At 41.8% G+C, this 24,859-nt stretch overlaps 2 protein-coding genes across 3 annotated transcripts in view; both read right to left on the bottom strand.

Annotated features, from left to right (window-relative positions):
* The window catches only part of OPN3 (opsin 3), a 43,745-nt gene extending 20,376 nt beyond the window's left edge, over window positions 1-23,369 (bottom strand). Inside the window, exons 1-2 of one of the 2 annotated variants that reach the window (XM_043568635.1) lie at window positions 22,894-23,366; window positions 13,469-18,773 (exon numbers count right to left, since the gene is read on the bottom strand). In XM_043568635.1, coding sequence (XP_043424570.1) covers window positions 18,733-18,773; window positions 22,894-23,266 — 414 coding nt within the window. In that variant the 5' untranslated portion in view covers window positions 23,267-23,366 and the 3' untranslated portion in view covers window positions 13,469-18,732. Of the gene's footprint in view, window positions 1-13,468; window positions 18,774-22,893 lie in introns of those variants that run through there. The other variant, XM_043568634.1, reaches the window with a different exon arrangement.
* CHML (CHM like Rab escort protein) lies at window positions 13,469-18,439 on the bottom strand. Its single transcript, XM_043568631.1, has one exon. It carries the CDS (start codon window positions 18,437-18,439, stop codon window positions 16,478-16,480), a length of 1,962 nt encoding a protein of 653 aa, XP_043424566.1. The 3' UTR covers window positions 13,469-16,477.
* Window positions 23,370-24,859: the final 1,490 nt, after the last annotated feature.

Raw genomic sequence — 24,859 nt, 5'->3', positions numbered from 1 at the left:
CCTATTGCTCCATTTGGAAAGATAGCCCAGTTTTAGACTGTTTACCTTGTCTCTGATTTGACGGTTTTAGGGTTTGTTTTGGGGAGAGGGGAGAGCTCCATCTTGGGATATGTTCTCATTAGAACTTACTCTATATTTATGTCTGTTTGCCAGGGGAAGATATTGAAGAAGATAGCTCACACTGGGGAAAAAATGGATAATCATTACACTAACAGACCCCCAAAATACCCATTATGACCAGTGTGTACAGGTCCAGCGCAAAAGGACAGTTTGGATATAAAGTAATTGCTCTGCGGTTTGAAAGAGTGACAACATAAAACAGTCCAATGGAAGAATCTGTCAGGAATTGTGGTATTCTAAATTCTAAAAATTCGATTCTAAATTCTGATCCCAATTTAACTGCACTCATAGAATGGGAATGGGTATCACAAGTAAAATGGGAAGCATACATTCTTTATTTTTACCACTTAATCAAAATGATTTCTTGAACACGGCAATCTAGATCTTATGATAATCCACTGCAACCTACCCAGAAAAGCTGCATCAGAGAACGCTCCTCTGGCAGGACCTCGCCTCTTCTGGTCCATGTTAGGAACATGTAGACTTGTTAAGACTTCCCCTTCTCCTCTTTCCTCTAGCTCGCATTTTCATTTCAAACTGACAGAAGGCTTTACTTTTGAAAAATTTCTAAACTTATCTCTGTGCTTCCTACCTCTCACTATTCTCATGCAGGCTCACATCCCACAAGTGATTGCTCTGACCTACTCCTAACCGATCAATTTTTTCCCTTTGTCCAGACTCATCGTCTCTCTTGCACAAAATACCAGTTAGAGACTGGACTTGGTTTATGTGTCCTCCCAGATTTCCTTGACCCAGCTCACAAGCCCCCATTCTCCAATATGGGCCGTGACTATCTTCCTCACTCCCCAGAAATGGGAGTTCTGACTACAGTCACACCTCAGCTGGTGCTGCTGCTGCTGCTGCTATAGCAACCACAGGCCTCTGTGCACCTTTGCCCTCACTGGACTGGACACACAGAGGCTCTGGCTTCCCCCACTGCTGCTCTGACCCAGTGAGCCCACCCCAGTGGCAAGGGGTTGTTAGTACCTCATGGAGCATAATGGCACCGTATGAGTCAACAGACAAGAAGGGGCCAGTGATTAAATTGCTTGCACCCCCTACCCATTCCATGGGTTATTTCAAGGTGTGCTAGCTTCATACAGCCTCTCTAAAGATGTCCCGCAGGATGAAGCAATCAGCTGTTTTAGGGGAAGTTATGGTCAGCCCAGTGGTGCATCCTTTGATATTTGGAATCCTTTTTTCCTTGCCTCTTCCTTGACTCTCTCATTCTTGATTTCCTGGATATATACTCCTCTATAAATTATTCGTCCATATGTTTTGCCTTAGGCATTATTTGGGGGGAACTTGTAGTAATAATCTTACAACCTTCATAATCTCCCCTCTGGCATAATGACCTGCAAAGCTCCCTCTGCTTAATGTACTGGCATTCAAGGAACTCTGATTATTTTTTCCACTACCTACCCCACCTATTCTTTCACTATTTCTAACTTCCTTAGTGCATACTACACTCTGCTCATGCACAGCACAGAGTGTACATTCATGGTTGCTGTTTACTGTGTCCTGTATTGTGGTCACCATTCTATGTTCTCATATCTTATCTTCCAGTTAACTTGTAAACACCTCAGACATAGGGATCATGTCTTTTGTGTCTTGGCATCCTTCCTCGCTTCTGCAATGGTTAACAAGAGATTATTATATTTTTTGATGATAAAAGTTATGTATATATGGCCATATTCTTCTCAAATAAAGAATAAAAACACTGGAGTAAACACAGGCACCCCTGTAAGTAAGTAAACACTAATGTGAAATGGTGCTTAGCAACAGTCACAGTCAGATTTCAAAGAAAAGGAAAATATTTCTTATGGAAAATAGCAATATATAGAAGAACAAAAAACCAAACCAGCTCTCTGCTATTTTTCCTAAGGGATCCCTATCTCAACTCAACCCACTATTCAACAGTCATCACTTGATATCTTCTGACTATTAAAAAGTCCCTACAAAATATTCATTTTTATGGATATCATAAAGTCAAGTGGTATTCCTGTTAGATTTGTCATCTCTTGTTCTCCAGTGACAATAACAAATTATAACACCAATTTCATATGGTGTCTTATAATTTTCAAAGTACTGCCCCATGTATGTTCATCATCAGTTCTTCACAAACCTGTGAGGCAAGGCTCATGTCCTCATTTGGTTAGGGTGTGAGAAAGGGGGCTGGGATTTGGGATGAGCCTAAGGCCATAAGACAAATAACATCTTGCTTGGAGGAGAACCCACCTCTTCTGACTGCTAGTCCAGAGGTCTATTCAGATTTTCCTCAGAAAGATTTGACTAAGTGAGTTGGTTGTGATCAATAAAGCAGCATGAAGTCTTATGTTAACTCTATGGAAAAATTCAACACATGAATGAATTGTGGGATAGCCATGTGACCCCCTGCATGCAACGAAGATTCTAGTTTTTAAGTACTCCTTCCTGGATTATGAATCCGGCACCAAGATATGAAAATCTGAGATAGCCCAGAAGAGCAAATTAAAATATGAGGAAATCCGAGAAATACACAATTAAATCTTAATTCAGTTATTCATAATTTACCAAACCCTCAAAGGGCTCTCAGAGTTTAGGTTTTACAGCAGGTGGTAACACCCTGCTACCATTTCAAAATCATTTTCTATCACCTTGTGGCTGATGCAAATGGAGAGTACTGAAATACAGCCAATGACCAGTGTCACTTTTTTCTCAAGGATGAATACAACACACTCAGCTTTAAGTGTGTGTGTGTGTGTGTGTGTGTGTGTGTGTGTGTGTATGTGTTAAGTAACTAATCAACTAAAAAGTGTGCTATGAGATACCTAAGGACTATAAAAGGAGAATGGTTACAAAAGATAACAAGCTTGGCAGAATGTGTTAAGGACAAATATAATTGCTGTGTCCCCTGGGCCGTGCAATGCTGGGAGACAATGCTTGAGGTTTAAAAGGCACATTTGAAGGGTGCCTGGGTGGCTCAGTCAGTTAAGTACCCGACTCTTGATTTTGGCTGAGGTCATGATCTCACAGTTCATGGTATTAAGCCCGCATTGGGCTCTGGGCTGACAGCGTGGAGCCTGCTTGGGATTCTCTCTCTCCCCCTCACCCTTTGCCCCTCCCCTGCTCACACTTGCTCTCTCTCAAAATAAATAAATAAACATTAAAATAAAGAAAGAAAAGGCACATTCAGGAGGTGGGCATGTAAGGTAAAACCTATCTGTGACTACTGTGGAACAGTTTGGATAGGCAAGGAAAGATCATTTTCTCGTGAGTCTTAGTCATCCTGAGCTGGGAATATCAAGTGGAAAAAAGCTAAAGAAAGATTTACAAGTATTCTGCCTAAGGCCACAACTCAAAGCTAGCAGGTGCTGCAGTGGAGCTGATTTCCAGACCCACTCATATGCTACTGTTTCCACCTTCTCTCCCACATTGTCAGATTGGGCTTCATACGGATTCTCCCTTGATGTTTAATTTAAAACCTTCTACATCTGAGTCTGTCTCCCTTGGTAGGAAGAGTGACTCCAAATGCCAGCTCTTGAAATAGCCACAAATGAATCTCCTGGAGAAGTGGTTTGAATGTCGGTTCCAAGGCCCTGCCCATGAAGATTCTGCTTTAGGGGGCCTGGAATGCAACCCAAGTATCTGCATGTTTAAGAGACCCCCCTGATGATTCTGACCGACTTTGGGAATGGTAGGTCTAGATTAAAATCAAATCTCCTTTAATATAATCTCTCTGTGGCTATTTGCTCATTTCCCAGGTTTTCCTTCATGGACTCAACACCAGTGGAGGAACACAAGAAACTAGTACTTCATTTCACAAAATGGAATCCCACAGGGATACCAAAGGCTGCGTCACTCACAAAGCTCCAGCTCTGAGGAAGGGGACCTTGTCTATGTAGTATCGACAGCTTTAAGTTTCATCATAGTTTACTCACCTCTAGCTTAATTCCTGTCTGCCCTTGCATTTTGCAGTTCTGTATAAGCTGCCCCACTGCCATGTTTAATAGAACCAGATGTAACATACGGGAAAATAGCTGAAGGTGATGTCATTTGGAAAGGAGCTTTTATAAACCTAACTAAATGGCCTTGTACACGTGAAGCCTGCCCTGGCCTAGCCAGTTACCGAGACTCCAGAACCCATTAGAAGTGAGAAGTGTGTTGGAAAGATATCAACAGCAGTTTCTTCACAGAAAGGGAAGCAGAGTAAAGACTAATGTTACTTCCTAGGCAATTTTCTCATAGTAGGGAGAGTAGAGTAAATCCCGTATGCATAAGAAACTTGAGGCATATTTTAGGCAAATAAGATAAAATTATTCCAGGACAAGTCACAGCTTAAAAGCAGACAGGTACCATGCCAGGAGCGTCTAAATCTTCCTTAAATATTTAAGTTGCTCTAAACATGTGGGGCTCTGAGCTTACTGCTGGGAAAGCAAAGTCATCATATACGGTCCCTGATGTGAAGGGGAAAAGGCAGCACGGAAAGACAAACCAAAATACAAAATTGTATATTTGAAATTCCAAATGAGACATTCAGACCTATGTGCCATAGGAGCTCAGAGAGAGAAAAGATCACCAAGAAACTTGGGGGGGGGGGCTTTATATAAAGGGATGGGACTGAAAGATAATTAAAAAAAACCCATTTGAAAATTTACCCATGCCCACCAGTTCCAAATTTACTTATATGCCCTAGAGCAGTGCTGTTCAGTAGAAGTATGTGAGCCATATATTATTTAAGTCTTTTAGTGGCCACATTTTATAAAGCAAAGAGAAACAGATAAAATTAATTTTTATAACATTTTATTTAACCCAACATATTTAAAATATTTCAATCTGTTTTCAACATAAACTAATTCATGAAATATTTTGTATTTTTTTCATACTAAATCTTCACAATCTGGTGTGTTATCTCAGTGTAGACTAGTGACATTTCAAGCACTCAAGAGGCACAGAGTAGTGTTACCATGTTGAACAGCACAGATCTAGAGAAACTCTTGTACATTGAGTAGAAGATGTAACTAGGATGTACTTTGAGGCACCATTTATTATGTTATAGTGAAAAACAGGAAATAGCCCAAGGCCCATCAAAAAGGGGAAATGGGTGAATAAATTGTGAGCAAAAGAACGGAAGTACTGCTTGGCTTCATGTTGCATTCATGTCTGCAGTGACCTCTAGGAGGGAGCAGGTGGATTGAACTAAAGAGAGAAATACATAGATGTAAATGTTATCTGTAATTTTTAATTCTTTAAAGATAGGTTAAAATAAAATTAGGAAGGTTCATCTCTGACCACTGTGGGTGGCAGATATATGGGCACTTTATCACACCCTTTGCACTTTTCTGTATTTAAAAACTTTTAAATAATTTACAAAATGAATAAAACTTGAGGATATGGAGGTAGCAAGTGGGAGGCAATCAGAAGACAGGCTCTTTAAACAAAGAACAGAACGGGGTGGTCACAAGTCAAGAGGCAGCTGGGGTGGTGGCTAGACGGTAAACTGGTGGGGATGATCTGGGAGTGGGAGAGAAGACTCTGAATATGAGCCAATAGCCTAAGCTTTACACCCCCTGCCCTTCTGTGTGACAGCTGAGTTCCATTTGGCAGCCTCACTGAGGGCGAGTGTAGAGGGACCAAAAGGTTTCACAGGGAAATGAGGGAGTAATGCTTTGGAAGCCACAGGGATACTCAGTGGGTCACCTTCTCTACTCCCTGGCCCTGGGGTCTATGGGGTATGTTAAGAGTTCGGCTAAGCTACTCCATGCTATTGCTGCCTCAGCATCCACTTTGTTTGGCCAAACAGCCTTCAGGGACTTTCACAGCAGCCCCTCATGCACCCTAGCCCCAGGAAGTAGCCTACAGACAGAAGTTCCTCATGTGACTTTCCCAACAGCCCTTGCAATCAACAGTCTCCCCTCCTTGCCTGCCTCAGATAAGACCTTTGTGTAGTATAACCACACCACACTCTTTCTGGTTTGAATTGACCCATCTTGCCTTGACTGGGGAACCCCAAAGCACTCTGCCCATGGACCCTAATAAAGGCATATGTGCTAGGGTCCTGCCTCTCCCTGTCAGCACCCTGCCTTGATCTCCCTCTGTGACCCCTCAAGGTATGTCATGTGCTTCCTCCAGGACCTATGAGTAATAAACTATCTCAGCTTCTCTTGTGGTCTGTTGTTGAACCCCAACTCACCATCCAGCACCCTCTATTCTATTTAACAATGTTCACTTAGCAACATTATAATAAGGCATTGCGGCGGCGGGGGGTGGAGGGCAGTTTCTGCTTGGTGGTGGGAAACCAGGGTCCATGGGGGCTGCCAGCATTAAGGAAAAGTAAGGAAACAGAGAAGATGTTCAGGGAAGAGGCTGAAGATACAAGAGAATTTGGTGCTCATGAGGAGAGGCTGAGCACACATGGCGGGAGCTCAGGATTGGATCAGATGGAGAAACACACCGGTCCATAAAGATTTGGGTCGTCACTGACTGGAGAGCCTTCCCTTTTGGCACCAACTGGTCTCAGCAAGGATGTGAGGTATGATGGGATTTGTTCTGATCATCTTTGGGGGCAAGAGGAGGTCAAGAGTGTTTCCAGAGTCTGAGTCCTGAATGATTTGCTTGCTGGTATGTTGATTTCTGAGACATCTGCTCTCTTAGGTATCACACTGCATATCTTTAGATTACTTTCAGTTTTTGACTATCCTAACAATTCTGTGAGGAGAGACAGCACAACATAACCATCAAGGGTTTCAGTCTTATATCCTCCACTTTGTATGAAGCCTTGAACAAATTAATCTTCTGGGGCTTAACTCTCTTTAACTGAATAATGGGGTAATAGTATCTAACTACCTCACAGTGTTGGGATAAAGATTAAGAGTTAATATGCATAAAGCACTTATAACAATACTTAGCCTGTAGTACACACCTAATAAGCATTAGCCATGGACATTATAATCTATCAGCTATATGTTTCCATACATCTATGATTACCTCATTAGGATAAATTCTTGGCAATATAATTGTTGGGTAAGATGATGGACAAAATTTTAATGCTTTTGATACAACTTGCCAAAATATGCACCAGAAGATACATTAAATCCCATTGTATCCGATTAAATACCATTGTATCATCAGATACTTATTTTATTCCCACTTATTTATGTCACAAGGCATGACAACCCACTACCCACCCATCAATCAATTACAGTTGCCCTCTGTATACTCACCAACCCAGAATGAGGGAGTGGTGCCTGGTAATCTGTAGTTTAGAGATGTTCCCATTTGATTCATAAATACTCTTCAGTTTAAAGCCATTGTTCTAGAATTTTATCAGCTGATAATCAATTGATAAATGTTATCAATTTAAATCAATTGATTAATGCTAAAACATTAGTATACCCAACCTTTTTGTAATACCAACACCTTAGACCAGGCTCTTTTTGAAATTCCCCTTGGCTTTTATAACACCTCTCCTACCTCATTTCCTATTTCTATGTCACTTTTTTTTTCCTTTAGGGGAAAAAAAACCTGGATATTTTATATAACTGGGAAGTCTAAAGTGGCACTGGCTGCAGGCACATTGTCCAATAGAAATAGAACATGAACCATGTAAACTTGGGGTCTGAAATCATTCATCAGAGTGCTGCCTCTCTCCTTCCATCATTGGCTTGCTTGCTCTCTATGTGGCCTAAGTCTTGGATGGGCTCTCTGGTAATCAAGGTACTGGCAGCCTCTGACTCATACCCTTGAGGCTTAACAAGCCCAGGAGAAAACAAAAAAAAAACAAAAACAAAAACAAAAACAAAAACACACAGACAAAAAACAATGTATACCCAAGAATCCTAGAATAGGAATCTTCCCCACCAGGAACTAATCCAGGAGCAGGAGTTACCACATCAAACCCAGCAGAGTGCCATGTTTACATTCCCAACACGTCCCTATCTACCAGTTCCTTCTCGACTGTCTTCTGATTTCTCTTGCTTCCTCAAAGGATTCACAACCAATCACTGAGTCATGCTGATTTAATGTCCCCAGTTGTTCTCAAGTCTGTCCTCTGTCCTCACTGCTATGACCTTGGTTCAGACTCTCATCGTCTCTTTCCGTAGCCTTCTATCCGGTCTCCTTTCTACATTTCTGCTGCCCTTGGATTCATCCTCCATACATATCCAGATGCAGCCCATTTCCTTGCTTAATGACATTAAGTGCAATACCATTAGGACAAAGTCAAAAATGCCCTAGCATACAAAACTCTCTAAGACCTTCCAGAACTACTCCTGATCCTTGTATGACCAAACCAAACTCGTTTGTTTTTCCTCAAAACCTGTTCCCAATTTTGGTTAAATGTGTTCCACTCATTAAGTACCAATGCTGAAAATTTAGTCATTCTCAGCTCTTTTCTCTTTCTTTCTAGGTCCATATTTTTCTCTGCCTGTTGCACTCTGACCGCCCTGCCCAGGCCATATCATATTTCTCCTCTTTACCAGTCATCCGCGGAGTCTCTGCACCTTCCCAGCTTCTCTCCACATTGCCATCAGGTATCCCTTTAAACACAAGCTTTACTTAGAAAAACTTCAGCGGCTCCTCATTATCCACTGAATACAAGTCCCCTGGTATTGAAAATATCACAGACTGGAAATTAGTATGATTCAACACAACTGAAAATTATCGTGGTTCAACATGATTGATACTTTGGGCCCTATCCCCTGTGCCCCACCTCTCCACATCATGCAGGCAACCTCATTGTCCCCATGCCTGTTTCCTCTGTTCTCCGTGTGTGGAATGCTCTTCACAATGGCCTTTAGAAATCCTTCTCGATCTTCAGGGCCCTGGCTTTTTCTTCCATGAAGCCTTCCTAGATTTCCCTAGTCAGACAAAATAAATTCTCTGTGCATCCATTGAAGTTTGTCTATACCCATACCTATATCACAGAAGTGATCACAGCCTGATTGATGCAGTAGTGAGCTGTGCACCAGTGTCAGCCCTAATGGCATGGGAGTTCCACTATTTCCCAATTCTATAACTTTGGGGAAATTATGAGCCTGATTTCTCATCTACACATGGCAACGTTAATACCTGACTCACAGGGTTATCTTAAAAATGAGATGATATGTATAAAGATATTAGAATAGCTCCTGGCACTTGTTCCTGGACTTGCTCTGACCCCTTCTGAAAACCCCACATCACATCTCAGTTACGCCTGTGCATTCTGGAGTCTGACTCCCTGGCACTGAAGCCCAGCTCTATCACTTACCAGCTGTGTGGTTTTGGTCAAGTTCTTTGTCTTTGCAGTGTCTGTTTCCCCATCTGCAAAACGGGGATAATAAGTGCATGTACCCAACTGGGCTGTTATGAGGATTAAGTAAGAGGAATATAGCAAACACTTAGAGCAGTGCTTGGCATAGAGGAAGTGCTCAGTGTTAGTTACAGTTACTATCTCTGCATTTCCGGGATCCAGCAGAAAAACTGGAGGACAGTGTTCCATAAATGTGTCATTGTACTGAACCCTGTTTCTCTTTGCAGTGTAATTTAGTTAAGGTTCTTCCCCACATTAACAATGCAAACCCATTCCATTACAATTTAGGTATTGTTTTGCTAACCCCTGTTTATAAAATGTCAAGCTCTACACTCTCTCATTGCTTGGTGAACCATTAGTGAGTGTAAATGTGGGTACAAATCAATTATGGGTGGTTTATTTAGTCTTGGATTGGCTTCTCTGAAACTCACAAGATATTATTATATACATGTAATTTGATTAATTTGCCTATAGCCTGTCAAGTGAACTGCACCCCTCTAAAAAAAAGTATATTAAAATATTTTTGTTGATTTTGAGGTAGTTGTTTGCAATATAAAGATATCATCTAAAAGAATAAGTTAATATTACAAAAACACTAAAATAAATATCATCCTGCATTTCTATAAATGTTTTTGCAGAATTATTTTATTTCTGGATGTAATGATTAAAAAAAAACCCACAAAATCTCTAATCTACACTGACAATTGGGGCAGGATGAGATATATTCTCTAATTCTCTGAGCTTTGTTTTGGAGTTTGAGTTATCATAATGCTTCAGAAGGAAGCCACTATTGAGAGGGGCAGACAGGGGTGTGTGGGGGGGGGGGGGGGGGAACACAGGGGAGCAGCCAGGACTGCAGTTCCCACTGACAATGACCCTGCTGAAGAAGCACTTATAGTCAGAAGATGCGGAAGAAAAAAGGTAAAAGAAAGAAAAACAAATTCATTATAAATATTCAAAACTTGACTATAATGAAGTTTCTCAACCTTGGCACAATTGACATTTGGGGCTGGATAATCCTTGGGGCGGGGGGGGGGAGGGGGCTGTCTTGTGCACTGAAGAATGTTTAGCAGCGTCCCCGCCTTCCACCCGCTAGGTGCTAATAGCACCCCCTTCCTAGTTCTAACAACCAAAAATGTCTCCAGACATTGCCAAATGTCCCCTGAAAGGCAAAATCACCCAGGTTTGAGAATAACTACCTTGACGGGAGAAAATTAGTAAAGGTATTAGGTGGAACATCTTATAGATTATTAAAAATGTTCCCTATTTTTAGGTATTTTTATTGACACACATAGGCTTATCATAAAACTAATGATCTGTACTACCAATAAAAAGACCCCAGACCATGGTTCTGATACATTTCCCCAGAGATTAGCACCAGGAGTCCTCTGTCTGGGATGAGGTGATGAAGGTAAACGGGGGACAGGGAAGGAAAGAGGTGCTTTAAAGTGCCAGTTGCTCTTTCCAACCAGCAAATCTATTTTTGCCCACCTGTGAGGTGCAAGACACTGCAGAGAATGTGGAGGTACACTGCACTCAGACTTTCCTTTAAAGATTATACTTCCATGACAAATGACTTCCCACCTTCTGCTTTTTCCTTTTAATAAACACCTGGTTGGTATTTGTTTCAACAGAGGCCATTAAAAATAGTGTTATGCAGTCAGAAAACGGGACTGTTAAAAGAACAGAAGGACATACAGTTCATTTCTCCATAATACTTCACTGAAATCATTTTAGGAAATTAACAATTACATTAATTGCCTAAAAACAAGATTCTCTGCTCTTCCTTGGCAGTATATTTCCCCCCAATTTCTTCTTTATAATTGGTAATAGAAATGCTGAAATTAGGATAAAAACTTTAAGCTTGTCATCATGATGAAATTAACTTATAATGCAAAAATAACACTTCCCTATACTGACTTAGCAATATTTCTACTTTTAACTATAGGGGATGAATAAATAAAGGAACACAAGTCTCAAACAGACATGGTGTGCTCAAGAGGTTTAATTATGTGGCGAGTAATAAAAAGAACTGGCATAAAGTCCATGGCACTAACATCCGCAAGGATTCCTATTTTCTTAAAACTAGAACATGCCTAAAGATGGATCTCCTGACCCAACTACAAACAGATATTTACTTCCTATTAACCTTTGTCAACACTGAAGTTCTGAAGCCGTTTTCCTCTGACGGCAGACATGCCTTTATTCATATTAGTTTTTCAGAGTGTTAGTTAAACACATATTTAGCAACAGCAAAAACAGCAGGGAGACAACAGCAGGAACCAGCAGACACTGCCTATGAGAGATGAAGCTCTTGAAATAAGTTACCAGGATAGTCTGCTTTGATTTCGGGCGTGAGCCTGAGTAATCCTAACCCTTCACCCACTTCCAACCCATCGTCCCCCACTTTAATGACACAAATCTTAATTTATAGGAAGATCTTTTGCTTTTTTTGGAAAACAAATGTACGCTCAGATTCTAGGAGCCACTTTTATAATAGTGATTTCTGTGTTACACACTCTTACATGCGACAGACCGCTCTGCTGAGAGTCAGGCAACCTGGCAAGTTCGACTTCGATTCTAAACACTTACTAGAAGTGCGTCCAGGTCAGACACTCAATTCCTCCTGGTCTTATCTAGAAAATGGGTATAAATACCTGCCCTTTCTTACCTGACATAATTGTCCTGAGGTTCATGTAAGAAAATGTAGTTGTCAAGAGAAAAAAGCACTGTGTTCCTACCGGTGCTGTGGCAGAATTGCTCTCATAATATGCATGTTACAGTCCAATTCTTTCAGCTGAATCAGCTTCTTTGTTCATGCCTTAGAGAGCTGGCGGTATTGTATCCCCTGCTGTTAAAATGTGAATACATTAGGTCATTGGTTAAAAGAATAACTATACTAGAAGCAATGCCTCTTCATGATGAAGGTAAAAATACTGAAATAAAAATTTTAAAGTCTTCAAAGATGAGGCAACTACCTTAATGCAGTAAGAGAATGACTTCTGTTTGTGCGCCCAAGGGGAAGGAAATAAAAATAATCCTAATCAGAATTTCTTGACCTTGACACTTTATGATCTGCTTCATCGTTTTGGCTTATTTACACTTCTGACTCCCGAGGCTCTCAGTGCCCTGGGCTCCTGGGACCCAATCTCTTGTACCTTCTCTTTACATCTTCCCCTGAGCAACACAAAAAACTTCCGATTAATGTCAGAAACTTAATTAACTGAATGTTAGCTGAAATCGATTTCAGAAAGTATTAACTGATCTACCTCTTAACTCTTAAACTACTTGTTTCCAACTGTAGTAAACGGTTTGGGCACACTACAAAGGAATGCTGTGCATCTCAAATCAGATTTCTCTTTTTGTTTTGGGGAAGGGAGTGGTGGTAGTGATAATGGAGAGTATGATGGATAGAAAACGTTTATATTCTCATTAAGATAAGAAGGTTTTGTGTTCTCACAGAATGGTTCTCAGGTACAAAAGAACGTATCCATTTTTCTATTTTGAACTCTTAATGTCAATTCATAACCCATAGTTGATATTCAACTGATGTTTGTTGAAGTCAATCATCTTGTTTTGGATCTGTCAGGCTGACAGGTAGAAAGGGTCTGGTAGCATCCTCAGTCCCCTGAGATTTGGCCTTAGCTGGTCTCCCTGAGAATACTCCTTAGATGGAGGCTTAGCCATGTCTGTGAATCCAAATCCATCCTTCAGTTCCCTGGCATTCTTGGATTTGGGTCCACACTTAAATTAGTATTTAATGTCTTCATATTGATGTCCTAGAATGCCTTAATATTATTTCTATTATTTCCACCCTTGGTTCTGGGGTTTCCATTAAAAAAAAAAATTGTCACAGTGTACCTTCTTATTTCTTAATACTGAGCAACTAAGAAAAGATACAAAAGATACAAAATCCATCCTAACCAAGAAGTCCCTTCCATCAAGAGTTGTAAAACATTCTGTCCATGTGTTTGGAATTATCTTTTGACTTTAACATTTTGACTCTAACATTTTTTTTTTTTTAATTTGAAGGAGAATTTTAGAAGTTTCCAAAAAAAAGTAACTTTATCACCAAATCAGTAAACCACGTTACCAATTATTTTTTATTTGTATTGCACACAATATTTTACAGAAAAAAAATAAAGAACCCCTTATTGTTAAACTCCAATTAATTACATGTTTTCTTCTGATTCTTCTCAATGTAGATACCTAAATTTTTACATAAATATAATCAGTACATAAAATAATTTAACACTTTTGAATCTCACTTAACATTTGTTCATACAATTTTACATATAGCAATATCATTTAATGACTATATAACAGTCTACAACAGCAATACCAATACATCAAAATCTGCTCATCCATTTCCCAATTTGGGGCTTTTTTTTTAAACCTATATGAATGAAATTGCTAGAAATATCTTTGTATAAGTAGCTTATTTTTCTTTTAAATACTTCCCCAGGCATATGCTATTCAAAGTGAGTTGATTTAGCAAAAAAAGATTGGTTACAGAGCTCTTGTTGTAATCATCTAAATAATTCTTTTAAAAATTACTAATATAATAATGCTGACATGAAGACACGTGAATTTTAAAATGTTTTGCTGTAATAGCATAAACTAGGTCAAAGTTGTTTCAATTTGCATTTTTAATACTATTTAAATCTGAATTATCATTCCAACAATTCACTTTTATTTGTAGCTTCTCATTTGTACTCTATCTTTTCATTAATATGCTTAGTAAAGAGTAGAAAGCCTTATGATTTACATCTACTTTTTAAAAAACATTAAGCACTTTATTCATGTGTAATGCTAGCAGCTTTTTTTTTTAGCCCAATCTTTTCATTTTCTTCCTGTTTGGTGTCCATTTTTCATTTTTCTTTAGTTGATCTCACCTACTTTCCCAATAATGTTTTTCACTGCCATAAAGTTTTTTTTGTGCTGCTGGGATGAGAATTGTAGTCTTTTTATTTTTACCTTTATAATCAACATTTTAATTCATCTGGAATGAATGGCCTTATCATATGTAAAGTGGGCCCCATTCTTTCTTCATACTGACATCCAGGCTAGTCTTTCCACCAGTAGTTATTTCATAACTACTTGTTTTTTAATTGGTTTGTCTTTAAATCCTAAACTTTCTAAATATACTATGATGCTGAGTAGGGAGTTTAAGGGCAAGACTCTCATTTTTTTCCCCTAAGTTAAAAAGACAAATCCATCTTTCCTTGCCTATTTTCCTACTTTACACAATTCTGTCAAATTATTCAAAGTATCAGTTGGAATGGTGAGTGGAAGTGTAATAAATCTATATATTAATGTCATCTAGGGGCATTCCTTTGGATAGGATTTCATACACATTACCTAACTTAATCCTCACAATAATTCGGCAAAGTATAGTTCTATAGATGCTGAAATTATCTTGATGGGTTTAAACCTAAAAATATACCCCATAAAACCACTTTATCACACTCAAAATATGCATAAATATTAAGACCACTTCACGACTTGTTTCCAGTAAGCTGTAAATTTCTTAGATCTTTTTCTCCTTTTCCTCACCTTTTAGCCTAGTAACATCTGCATTTCTTATAAACATGTTGTTCAGATCAAAAGATACTCTAAAAAGCATTACTTTTCAAAACTTAGCCAAATTCTGCTGCCAGGAGCTCCACTGCTCTAAACTATATTTTTAATTAATCCTAATCTTCCCATTTCCCTGATGAGAATCAGCTGAGAGACCCGAGTCTGGAGCAATGCTGCACTGACTTCCAGGAGCATGTTTCCCCTCCCACAGTACAGGCACTCTTGTAACAGTTAATGTTAGAAGAAAGCCTAGATTCCACTGTTGGCTCTTCTACACATACCAGACCCTGAGCAAATTAATAATTATCTTTCTTCTTTAAAAATCTATTCACTATCAGCCTCACAGGGTTGTTGAGAAACTGTACTTAGAAAGCACAATAAGCGCCTAACACACAGAAATGCTCCATTCCAGAACAAAAAATTGGCTTAATGGGCTCTCTTCCTGTAGGATTATCATTCTAAGGAACAGAAACAGGAGACTGAAGTGGATGGAGTTCACCTCTTCTCGCAACTCCACAGATATTCACAACTGTAGTACAACAGTTTTGGCTTCTGATGGTTCTAGAAAAAAAATGTTTCTGTTGTTTAGAAATCTACGGATGGTTTTGAGAAACCATCTGTCATCCCAGGTTAGAAATGCCTCACTCCATTTCTTCTTAGGAATTTCATAACAGCCAATCTGAAGTACCTTTTCCTGGGGGCAAGATACTTTTTCCTTTTGGCCTGAGTTAGAGTTGTTGGAAGTTCTTTTCTTTTAGGTGCCAGCACAGGGCTCTGCAGCAATTTTCTGAAGTATTAAATCAGAACTAACCTTATGCCCTAGACTTCCTTTGGGACAAACTTCCCAAGAATGAACTCTTCAATGACTAAATGAATTCTCCAGCACTTTCTGTAATCTTCTGATTGTGGTGGTGTCCCTGACTCATAGGTTAACAAGAGTCAAACGGGGGAACTGAACTGCAAAGTGGAACTGACCTGCAAAGTGTATTGTAAACACCAGACCTTGACAAATAAAGGAACATGCAAAGCTAATCTTCTAACAGTTGGCACTTGCGTAAGTTGCTATTGCTACCATCATGTCTGTACATTGATATCATATACAAAACACCCACATAATTTACTGTGTAACTATTCAGAGGTGGTAGCAACTGTAATAACTGCAAAACTAATTAAAATATTCCTTAGGTATTATTGTTCTTATAGACAAATACAATCTGAAGATCATTAGTAGATATATATTACCTGCCGTTAAGCACAGTTGCTAATATGGAACCCTCACTTATACACCCAATACTAAAATAAAGTTAACCTTGTCCAACAGTCAATCAGTTACTGATAGGTTAACAAAGACATCCAATGACTGATGTCTCAAACAGAACTAAAGACAACATCTACACAGCATCCATCATATAACCAGTTCTAATTACTCATATAGGAAACTGTCCTCTAAATGAAAATACTCTGATGCCAGGACGAAGGCCCAAAATAGCACTTCCAGTTTGCTTCTTCCTAGTTTTCAAGATGTTTCCCTGGGCTTTCTAGGTTTTTGCTTCCCTCAGAGGAGTCTAGTTTGGCCATGATTATGTTATTGGTTCCAGAAACCTCTGGTTGTTTATCATCACCATCAAAGATAATGTCTTCTGGATTTGGAGGTGGGGGACAGAATTCTTCACTTGGAAAGATCTCCCGGAACAGTGTTTCAGCTTGCTTGACCGCATGCTCATTTCCCAGTCCACAGTCAGGCCCAGAGCAGACATAAACATTGGACGGTAAGCCATTATATGAGCTTCTGCTGACTCCGGAGGAATCTCTCATATTAAAATAAAGAGCCCACAAGAGTCTTGGCTTTGTAAGTTCCTCCTCATTTATTGCTGCTTCAGTATATGGAGTGAATAGTTTCTTTACTACTGACTCTAAGTCTTCTCTTGCTGTTTTAGAGGAGGAACAGGTCAGATGTACCAGATAAGTGTCTTTCATGCAGGTCATGGTTGAAGAACATAATTCTGTGACACGAACGGCACATGTTCCTGAGTCCGCTGGAGGCACTATCAAAATGGAAATTTGCTGATCTGAATCTGTCTTTAGTATAGATTGATCTGTAATGAGCACTGCCCTGGAGATCTGCTTATACTGTATATTTGAGCATGTTTTCTCAGAAAGGTAACTATCCTCCACAATAAAATATTTAGCATTTATTCTTTGACCTAAGTGATCTATAATTGCTTTACATCTTCCAGATTCTTTGTCAACTACAAGGCATTGAACTTTATGGCGAAGACAATAGATTCCACCAAAAACTGCACACATCCTGCAGAAACACTGGGGAATTTCTCCTTGGCCATATAAGGGAAATAAAAAGGGAGTGTTGCCAAACCGTCCAAGACACTGAAGGAAGTTTTTTGTTGCTTTAAGGCCATCTATTGTAGTGCAAGATGATTCTGTCATTGCAATGGAGTGCAGTACAAAATGCTGGAGGTTGGGGGTTAATTTTTTAGTTTTTAAGTACTCTGAAAATGAGCATTGCATGAAAGCTTGGTATTGGTCAGGATGTTGTTCATAGTCTAAACAAAATGTAAGAAATTTCATTAGTATCCTCTTTTCAACCATAGTGAGTTCTTTGCTATTGAAGACATCTGCTCTGGAACAAGGCACCTGTTCTACTTTTCCTTCTCGAAATGCAAGAATCCTAGTGACATTTTTAAATTCTGCATAACGACTAACATTAGATTTGATTAAAAGATCAATCAGCAACCCTTGAGAATACAGGAGCTTTGATACCAAATCAATATTAAACCTCCTGCTTTCTTTAACTATTTGAGAGTAAGTAATCCTATTTCTCTTTAGTTGATCAGTGTTGTCTTCCTCTATAGGTTTGTTTTCATCTGTATCTCCACCTGAAACTGTGTGTCTACAAGTTTCATCTCCACAATATTTTTCTTCTGCCAAAGTGCCCTCTACACCACTTACTTCTAGTGAAATCTCTCCATCATTTTTTGGAATGTCTTTGGCAGGCATTTCGTAGCTAGTGACATATGAATGTGTTTCTTCAGACAAGCATGCAGAATCCAGAGGTTTAGTGAGAGAACTAGATGTCAGTGAGGAAGGATTTTTCTGCAGAGCATCAGTCTCTTCCATTTTGTCATCCATATCCTGATTGGCGTAACAAAAAACTTCTGTGTGTTGAATGGTTTCATCCGTCTTGCGCAGAGTGATGGCTTCTTCTGTTTCATGAATCAGGCCTTGCCACGAGGCAGTACTTTCTTCTGCAACATCACTCTTTTGCTGGTTCTCCTTCAACCAGGAGAGCAATCCTGAAAAGTTGAAACTTGCCCAGTTTCCTCCATAGTAGCTTCTTGAATCGAGATGCAGGACCCTCTGACCACTTCTTGAACACGCAGCTGCAAGGATGGATTCAGGCAGACCTGTCCCTATTATGATCACATCGAATTCTGTGGGGAGACTGTCCGCCATTCTGGAAGACAAAGCGTCTGCTGACAACTGCCGATAAAGGAAACACGTATGAGTCTAGGCTGAGGGCTCAGCTGGGACGTGAATGCGCCGTAATAAATCTCTCCTTGTGGTATTCCAGTTCATCCCAGAAGTACTGAGGCTGCAGGTCCTAGCTGTTTAACTGTCACCCTTTCTTAATACTGTTTTCCTTAGGTCAGTAGCATAAAAATATGATAAAATATATCTAATCACATCTGAGAACACTAAAACGGATGTGTGGTTTTCATTTCTGTATTTCATCTTAGCAGTAAATGTCAAAATGCATCACACATGCATTTGTGACTGGAACTCTTCTCTGAAAGAAGAAAATTCAAGAAAGAATACAATTGTAAACAATATTAAGAGAAAAGTAATTTCATGCAACAGCAATTACAATCCACTGGAGTCTGATTTGTTGTTAGGACATAAGCCTCTATGAAAGCAAGTCATTAAATGCTTTCTTACATATTTTCTAATTTCTTGAAAACAACAGAGATTTACCCCCCAAATTACATAATAATGAAGAGGGGACATCATAATGTCCCATAAAAATAAAGAACTTTCGTAATACAATTCTAGAAGTTTTGCTTTTCTTTTTTTAAATATATATTGTTTTTACATTTATTCACTTTTTGAGAGACAGACAGGAGTGTGAGCAGGGGAGGGGCAGAGAGGGAGGCACAGAATCCGAAACAGGCTCCAGGCTCTGAGCTGTCAGCACAGAGCCCAATGTGGGGCTCGAACTCACGAGCGGTGAGATCATGACCTGAGCTGAAGTAGGACGCATAACCGACTGAGCCACCCAGGTGCCTAAAGTTTTGCTTTTTCTAATACTAATATTTGAATAAAACTATACAGAACTGTGAGCTTAGACTATAAGAAATGCGTGGTTCCACCTGTTTATGGAAACAGACTACATACTATGTGCACATTGTCATGACGAGGAATATTTCTGTGGCCAATTTAGTCAGTGGGTGTTTTTAGAACAGCTGAATGAAAGACATTTGCGTGCCAAAACCTCCCGTAGGATCTCGTGGTAGCATCATGAGACTATTTTGGTGAATTAACCAGATTATTGCAAAGGGATTAATTCAGTCAAACAACCGGCATTTTGAAATATTTAGGTGCATAAAAGGTCTACTGAAGGGAACACGCATTTATAACAAATCTTTATATGAACGTACATACACACACGTGTTTTTAGGTGTAAGTTAAAAAGGAGAATTTCTGCCTTTCTAAGTTAAAATATATTCATATAAATAATACCTACTTGTGAAATCCAAGTGAGCATGAGGTGGCTTGCATTTTGCCAGCCTCTGGCTCTGTGACCCTGAATCTCTGTATCCCAAGATAAAGGCCTATCTAAACATCCTCTGCTAAGATTAATATGTTATTTGGATTTTTGGAGGGGGTGGGAGGTGGCAGTGAAGAAACCACCCCCCCCCCCCGTTAACTTCTGGCATAACGCTGGTTATACACCATGCACAGAACATTTGTGTGGCTAAAGGGGCAACAGCGAAGGGGGTGTAAGGCATACTGCCCTGGCAGTTTTCAGGCTGACACACTATATATACACCATGTGATGTCTCAGCCGTCATCGTCATCGTGCAGCTAGAGGGGGCGTTCTTTGAACACTAATGTTCCCTACCAGTACACTCACTGAAATCTAGATCAGTACTAAATGGGCCTGCCTAGGCTAAGATGACAAATTACCTTGGACATTTGTAAAACAAGCCATTCGACCGAAAATTGGATTAAATCGACTAGTTCACTGAATGGACTGGTCAGTTTAAGTGAAATGGCGATCTTAACAGTCCTGTCTAGTCAAAGCCTCTGCCTCAAGAATATCAGGGATTCTACTTGCTGTCAGCATTCCCTGAAAAAACAGGAACTGAGCGGTGAAATGAGGCAGCCGCCCAGCCTGTTCATACATGTATGTATGCATTACTTACCCTGCTTTCTTCCAGCAGGGTGTGCAGAGGAAGACAGAACCCAGGAAGGTATATGAGGAAGTGTAACCACACCATGTGCTTATTATTGGCTTAGGAGACAGAGCAGAAGATACAAAGCCTAAGTGCTAAAACCAGGCACCTTCTAACCCACAGATGTCCAAAGAGTCCTCAAAACACCAAGCACATAGGACAGAACCACCTTAAAGAACATTTAGCTCACTCCTCCATGACATAACAAAACTGATGGCAGGAGAGTTTAGTGACTGGGAAACTCCATACAATCGGTTAGCCAGGCGACAGAGCAGAACCCACTCTCGTGTCATCAGGCCAGTGGGCTTTCCACTTGATAGGGCAGTGGAAACAAGCAGCCACTTTGGGAATTTTTAAATTTCCTCCCCCTACAACACTCCATGTTAGTTCTTGCTCAGGGAGAATGGGGGGGGGGGGGACGTACCCTCCCTTTCTTCGACTTTAACTCTTATCTAGGAGCACAATCCTTGGAATTTACTTCATGCAAAGAAATTCTTAATCCTGGCTAAGAACTTTTTAAGTTCTATCATAACTCCACTGTTGACTTGTCTCCCAGGGCTTGAACAAGTCTCTGAATCTCTTAGCCCAGAGTTTCCACCTCTAATTTAAAAACAGGGATAAAGTCATGGTCGAAAGCGTAACTGTATGCCCAGAGAAACACAGAAGTCAAAACACCATGTGGTGAACGTTTCTACCAGTTTTAGATAATCCCTTCTGACTAGGATGGGACCTGAGCAGGGAGAGGAATGAAGGAGGAAAAAGCAATGGAAGAGAAGGAGACGCAGCAGCAGAGTGAGGTCACAGAGAGGAGATAAGGAAGAGGGAGAAGGCTAGCACTAATAAAGAACTCCACACACCCTGTTTTTAAAGCCCCAGGCACAAAGTCCAGGTAGAAACAGAACTTCCCAGCACATAAACAGCACTTCTTGGAAATAAGAAATTTCATGTCTGTGATCAAACACCTGTTGCCCATCTCAGGGAGCGTTACTGATGATACTTCACAATTAAGCTTCGATCACCCTCTTTCTGAAAACTTAGCCTGCCTAAAAAATTGCCTGGCAGGTATTTTAAATATAAATAATATAATCACCTAGCCATCTATATTACCACCTACATACACTTAACAGCCCCCTCCCAAGTTTCAAATCTTTGTATAAATGAAATTCTCACATTAATGCTTATTGAGGAGGGGGGAAGTAGTATTGGAATATTAGAATCACTGAACCAATCAAATAAATGAAATCATGATTTCTATTACTTTTTTTCTGGTTTCCTTTACAATACCAAAGAGTGAGTTATATCAAATATTTGGATTTGCCACAACATAGGAGATTGGTGAATAAGAAAATTTCTGATAATGCTGCAAAGATTTTGTTCTCAAAAACCTGCCAAGATAAAAGCAGTAATAAATTATCAATACATTTCAGGATTTTTTTTTTTTTAAGGAACTTTAAGACCTGAGAAATACACATTGTCATTTCACAGCCTGTACAAATGAAATTCCTGGAGCACACACAAAAAGGTACTTGCCAAGCTTCGAAAATCATGTCCTCAACGATACATTGGGTAAATCATCCTTCAAAATGTCAAGTCTCGGTGAGACTTGAATCTTCCACAGGATTAGGAATATTGTTGAAATAAATCTTCATTTTAACAATCAAGTTCTACTTTAATGAAATCTACTGGCTGCACAGCTAATTATTTGTCCATCTAGGGTGGGATTCTCAGAGCCAGATGTAATCTCACCTTAGATTTTGGTGTGCTGGAACCACTAAGGAGGTAAAATATAGTCAAAATAGCTTATGAGCCACAAGTCAATTTGCATTCTGAAGACCTGAATGAAGCTCTTTCACTTCCTAGGAAGCATTCAAAGGTTTACATCTGCTAATGAGCAGAATTAAAGAAAAGAAATACACACTGCCACTCGGCTACATTTCTACTTCTCATTTTAGAAAACAATATTGAATGAATTAAATCTCTTCTCATCCCCCTCTCCAGCTTTCATGAGTTACTTTTTCTTGAATCTGTTGACTCTACAGCCCCTCGTTTCTTTCCTCAAAGTGTAAAGCCGCTGTTTCGTGGCCTGTTGAATTATATCGGGAGGTGAAAACAGAGAAATGAGATGAACTGGACAGTGGCTGGAGGGAGCTGGGAAGGAGCTGGGGCTGAAGCCGGGCCGGCTGCGTTGGAGAGGGGCGGCCACAGGCACAGAGCCGGGGCCGCCGCAGGCCGAGAGGAGGTGAAGGAAGGAGGAAGGAAAAGCCATGCGGCGCGGGGCGGACGAGCGGAGGCGAGGCCGGCGCGGGAGCTGAACTGCAGGGCGGGCTGGAGGGGAGGCCGCGCGGGGAGGAACTGGGAGTGGGCTGGGTGGCCAGGGGACGCGCAGAGATGGTGGCGATGCAGGGAACGGGAAGTTTTCGGAGGGGAGGATGCTTTCCTCCCAGCCCAACTCACCGAAAAGGCTGCTGCTAAACCCGTCCCACACGCAGCCCACGGTGTCCCAGACCCAGCCGTTCCTCAGGCAGGACACGAAGGTAAAGGTGACCCCGAAGAGGGACACCAGCAGGTCGCTGAGGCTGATGTTGACCAGCAAGAGGTGGGTGGGAGTGCGGAGCCGCTGGAACTTGTAGTAGAGGACAAGCACCAGCAGGTTGTTGCCGACGCCCAGCAGCCCGATAGAGCCAAGGAGCAGCGCCAGGCGCTCATAGGTGCCCGGGCTGAACAGCGGCGCGGGGCTGAGCGTCCCCGCCGGTCCCGGCCCCTCGGCGCCCGCGGCCCCGCCGCCCTCCCAGTGGCCCTGGCCGCCGCTACGGTTCCCCGAGTACATGGCCCGGCGCCGGCGCGCTCGGCGGCCGCGGCGCTCAGCCTCCTGCGCGGGCCGCGGCACGCTCCGCACTGGGTGGGGCTCGGGCTCCACCGCCCGCCCCGGCCATTGTGCGCGCCAGGACCTCGACACGTCACCAGAGGCCGCCCTCCTCCGCCCCTTCCGCCCGGCCCGCCACTGTAGTCCCTCCCCCTACCCCGCGCGTCGCGTTCCCGCCCCTCCCCGCTCCCCCGAGGCCCCGCCCCCTTCCCCCGAGGCCCTCTCCTGTAGCCCCGCCCCTATCCCCCGCGTGGTGCGTTCCCGCCGATCCCCACACCTCTAGCTCCCTCTCGTAGCCCCGCCCTCTTCCGCGCCGCGCGCCCGTATAGCTCCGCCCCCTACACCCCCGCCCCTCTGAGCGTCTAGTTCCCTGCGGCTCCGCGCGCTCTCAACCTCCTCATAACCTCGCCCCCTCCTTCGGGCGCTTTTCCGCAGCTCACCTCTGGCATAGCCTCTGCTTTGCTCGCAGCTGGGCCTCCGGACTCTGTTTCCTGGCCCCAGCACCCACTGCCCCAGCGTGTGCCCGCACTAGTGGACAGCAGTAGGCGAGCAGGGAGGAGAAGGCAGTAGGGAGGCAAATCCACCGCAGTGGCTCCGCACATCCCATCTCCCTGCACCCGGCTTGAAAGCATCACACCCATGCACCCAATTCACCCGTGCATTTTCTCATTTATAAACATTTATGAGCGCCTGCGCCTAACACAAGCTAATGAGAGGGTAGGTGAGGGCCTCCCATCTTGGGTTTCTCACCATCCCAGGAAGCTGTAATAACTTACTGCTAGCCCACAACATACTCTCATCTCACACAGGTAAGTGAGCCCCAGGCTGGACCCCTAGGCCCGCCATCGTTGTCCTTCCTGTCCTGTTACTGAGGCCTGCCAAAGCTCTTCACTGGTGGTGACCATCCAGGCTGTGCTCTCAAAGCTTCAACCTAAATCTAGCTGCTATAGAGAGGTAGGTGCTATATTTAGAACACACATTTTCCACTTGGCCTTTTCCCCAGTAGCCATGAAAATATAGTACAAGTCAAATATAGGTTGTGAACGTGATCATAGTCTGCGAAGGCTGCACCACTGTCCCTGCACAGCCTCTAACAAGGTCCCACAGGAGGACCACAGTCCTGAGCCAGACCTGAAGGTGGCCCTGGGTGCTGGTGACAAGCACAGTGTGGAAGGGCAAAGGAATTGTCCTCTATGAGGGTGTTTACCCCTGCTACCCCTGTTCAAAAGACCAGTAGAAAATCACTAGTGTCACTGAACCCCCATTCTAAATTCCCTGGAAATGCAGAATCAAATAGGGCGGGGTGATCTCTCCACCCTGGTGCATTGAGCAGTAGCTGGGGGGGGGGGGGGGGTGAGGGGGGGGAGGGGAGGAGGGTTCCGCCCTCAAAACCTTGATTTGTCTTTAAAGATTCTAATCTGGATTTGTCATCTATGAGACTTATTAACCCATCCACACCTTTAAAAAATTCATCTAATTTAAAATTTTTTTTAATCTTTATTTTTGAGAGAGAGAGACAGCATGTGAACAGGGGAGGAGCAGAGAGAGAGGGAGACA

This window comes from Prionailurus bengalensis, chromosome E4 (assembly GCF_016509475.1).
Source record: "Prionailurus bengalensis isolate Pbe53 chromosome E4, Fcat_Pben_1.1_paternal_pri, whole genome shotgun sequence".
Taxonomy (NCBI): domain Eukaryota; kingdom Metazoa; phylum Chordata; class Mammalia; order Carnivora; family Felidae; genus Prionailurus; species Prionailurus bengalensis.
This window is presented reverse-complemented; position numbering and strand designations above follow the sequence as displayed.

Excerpts from the sequence above, each read along its gene's own strand:
- CHML (XM_043568631.1), bottom strand. The coding sequence starts at position 18,439 with ATGGCGGACAGTCTCCCCACAGAATTCGATGTGATCATAATAGGGACA.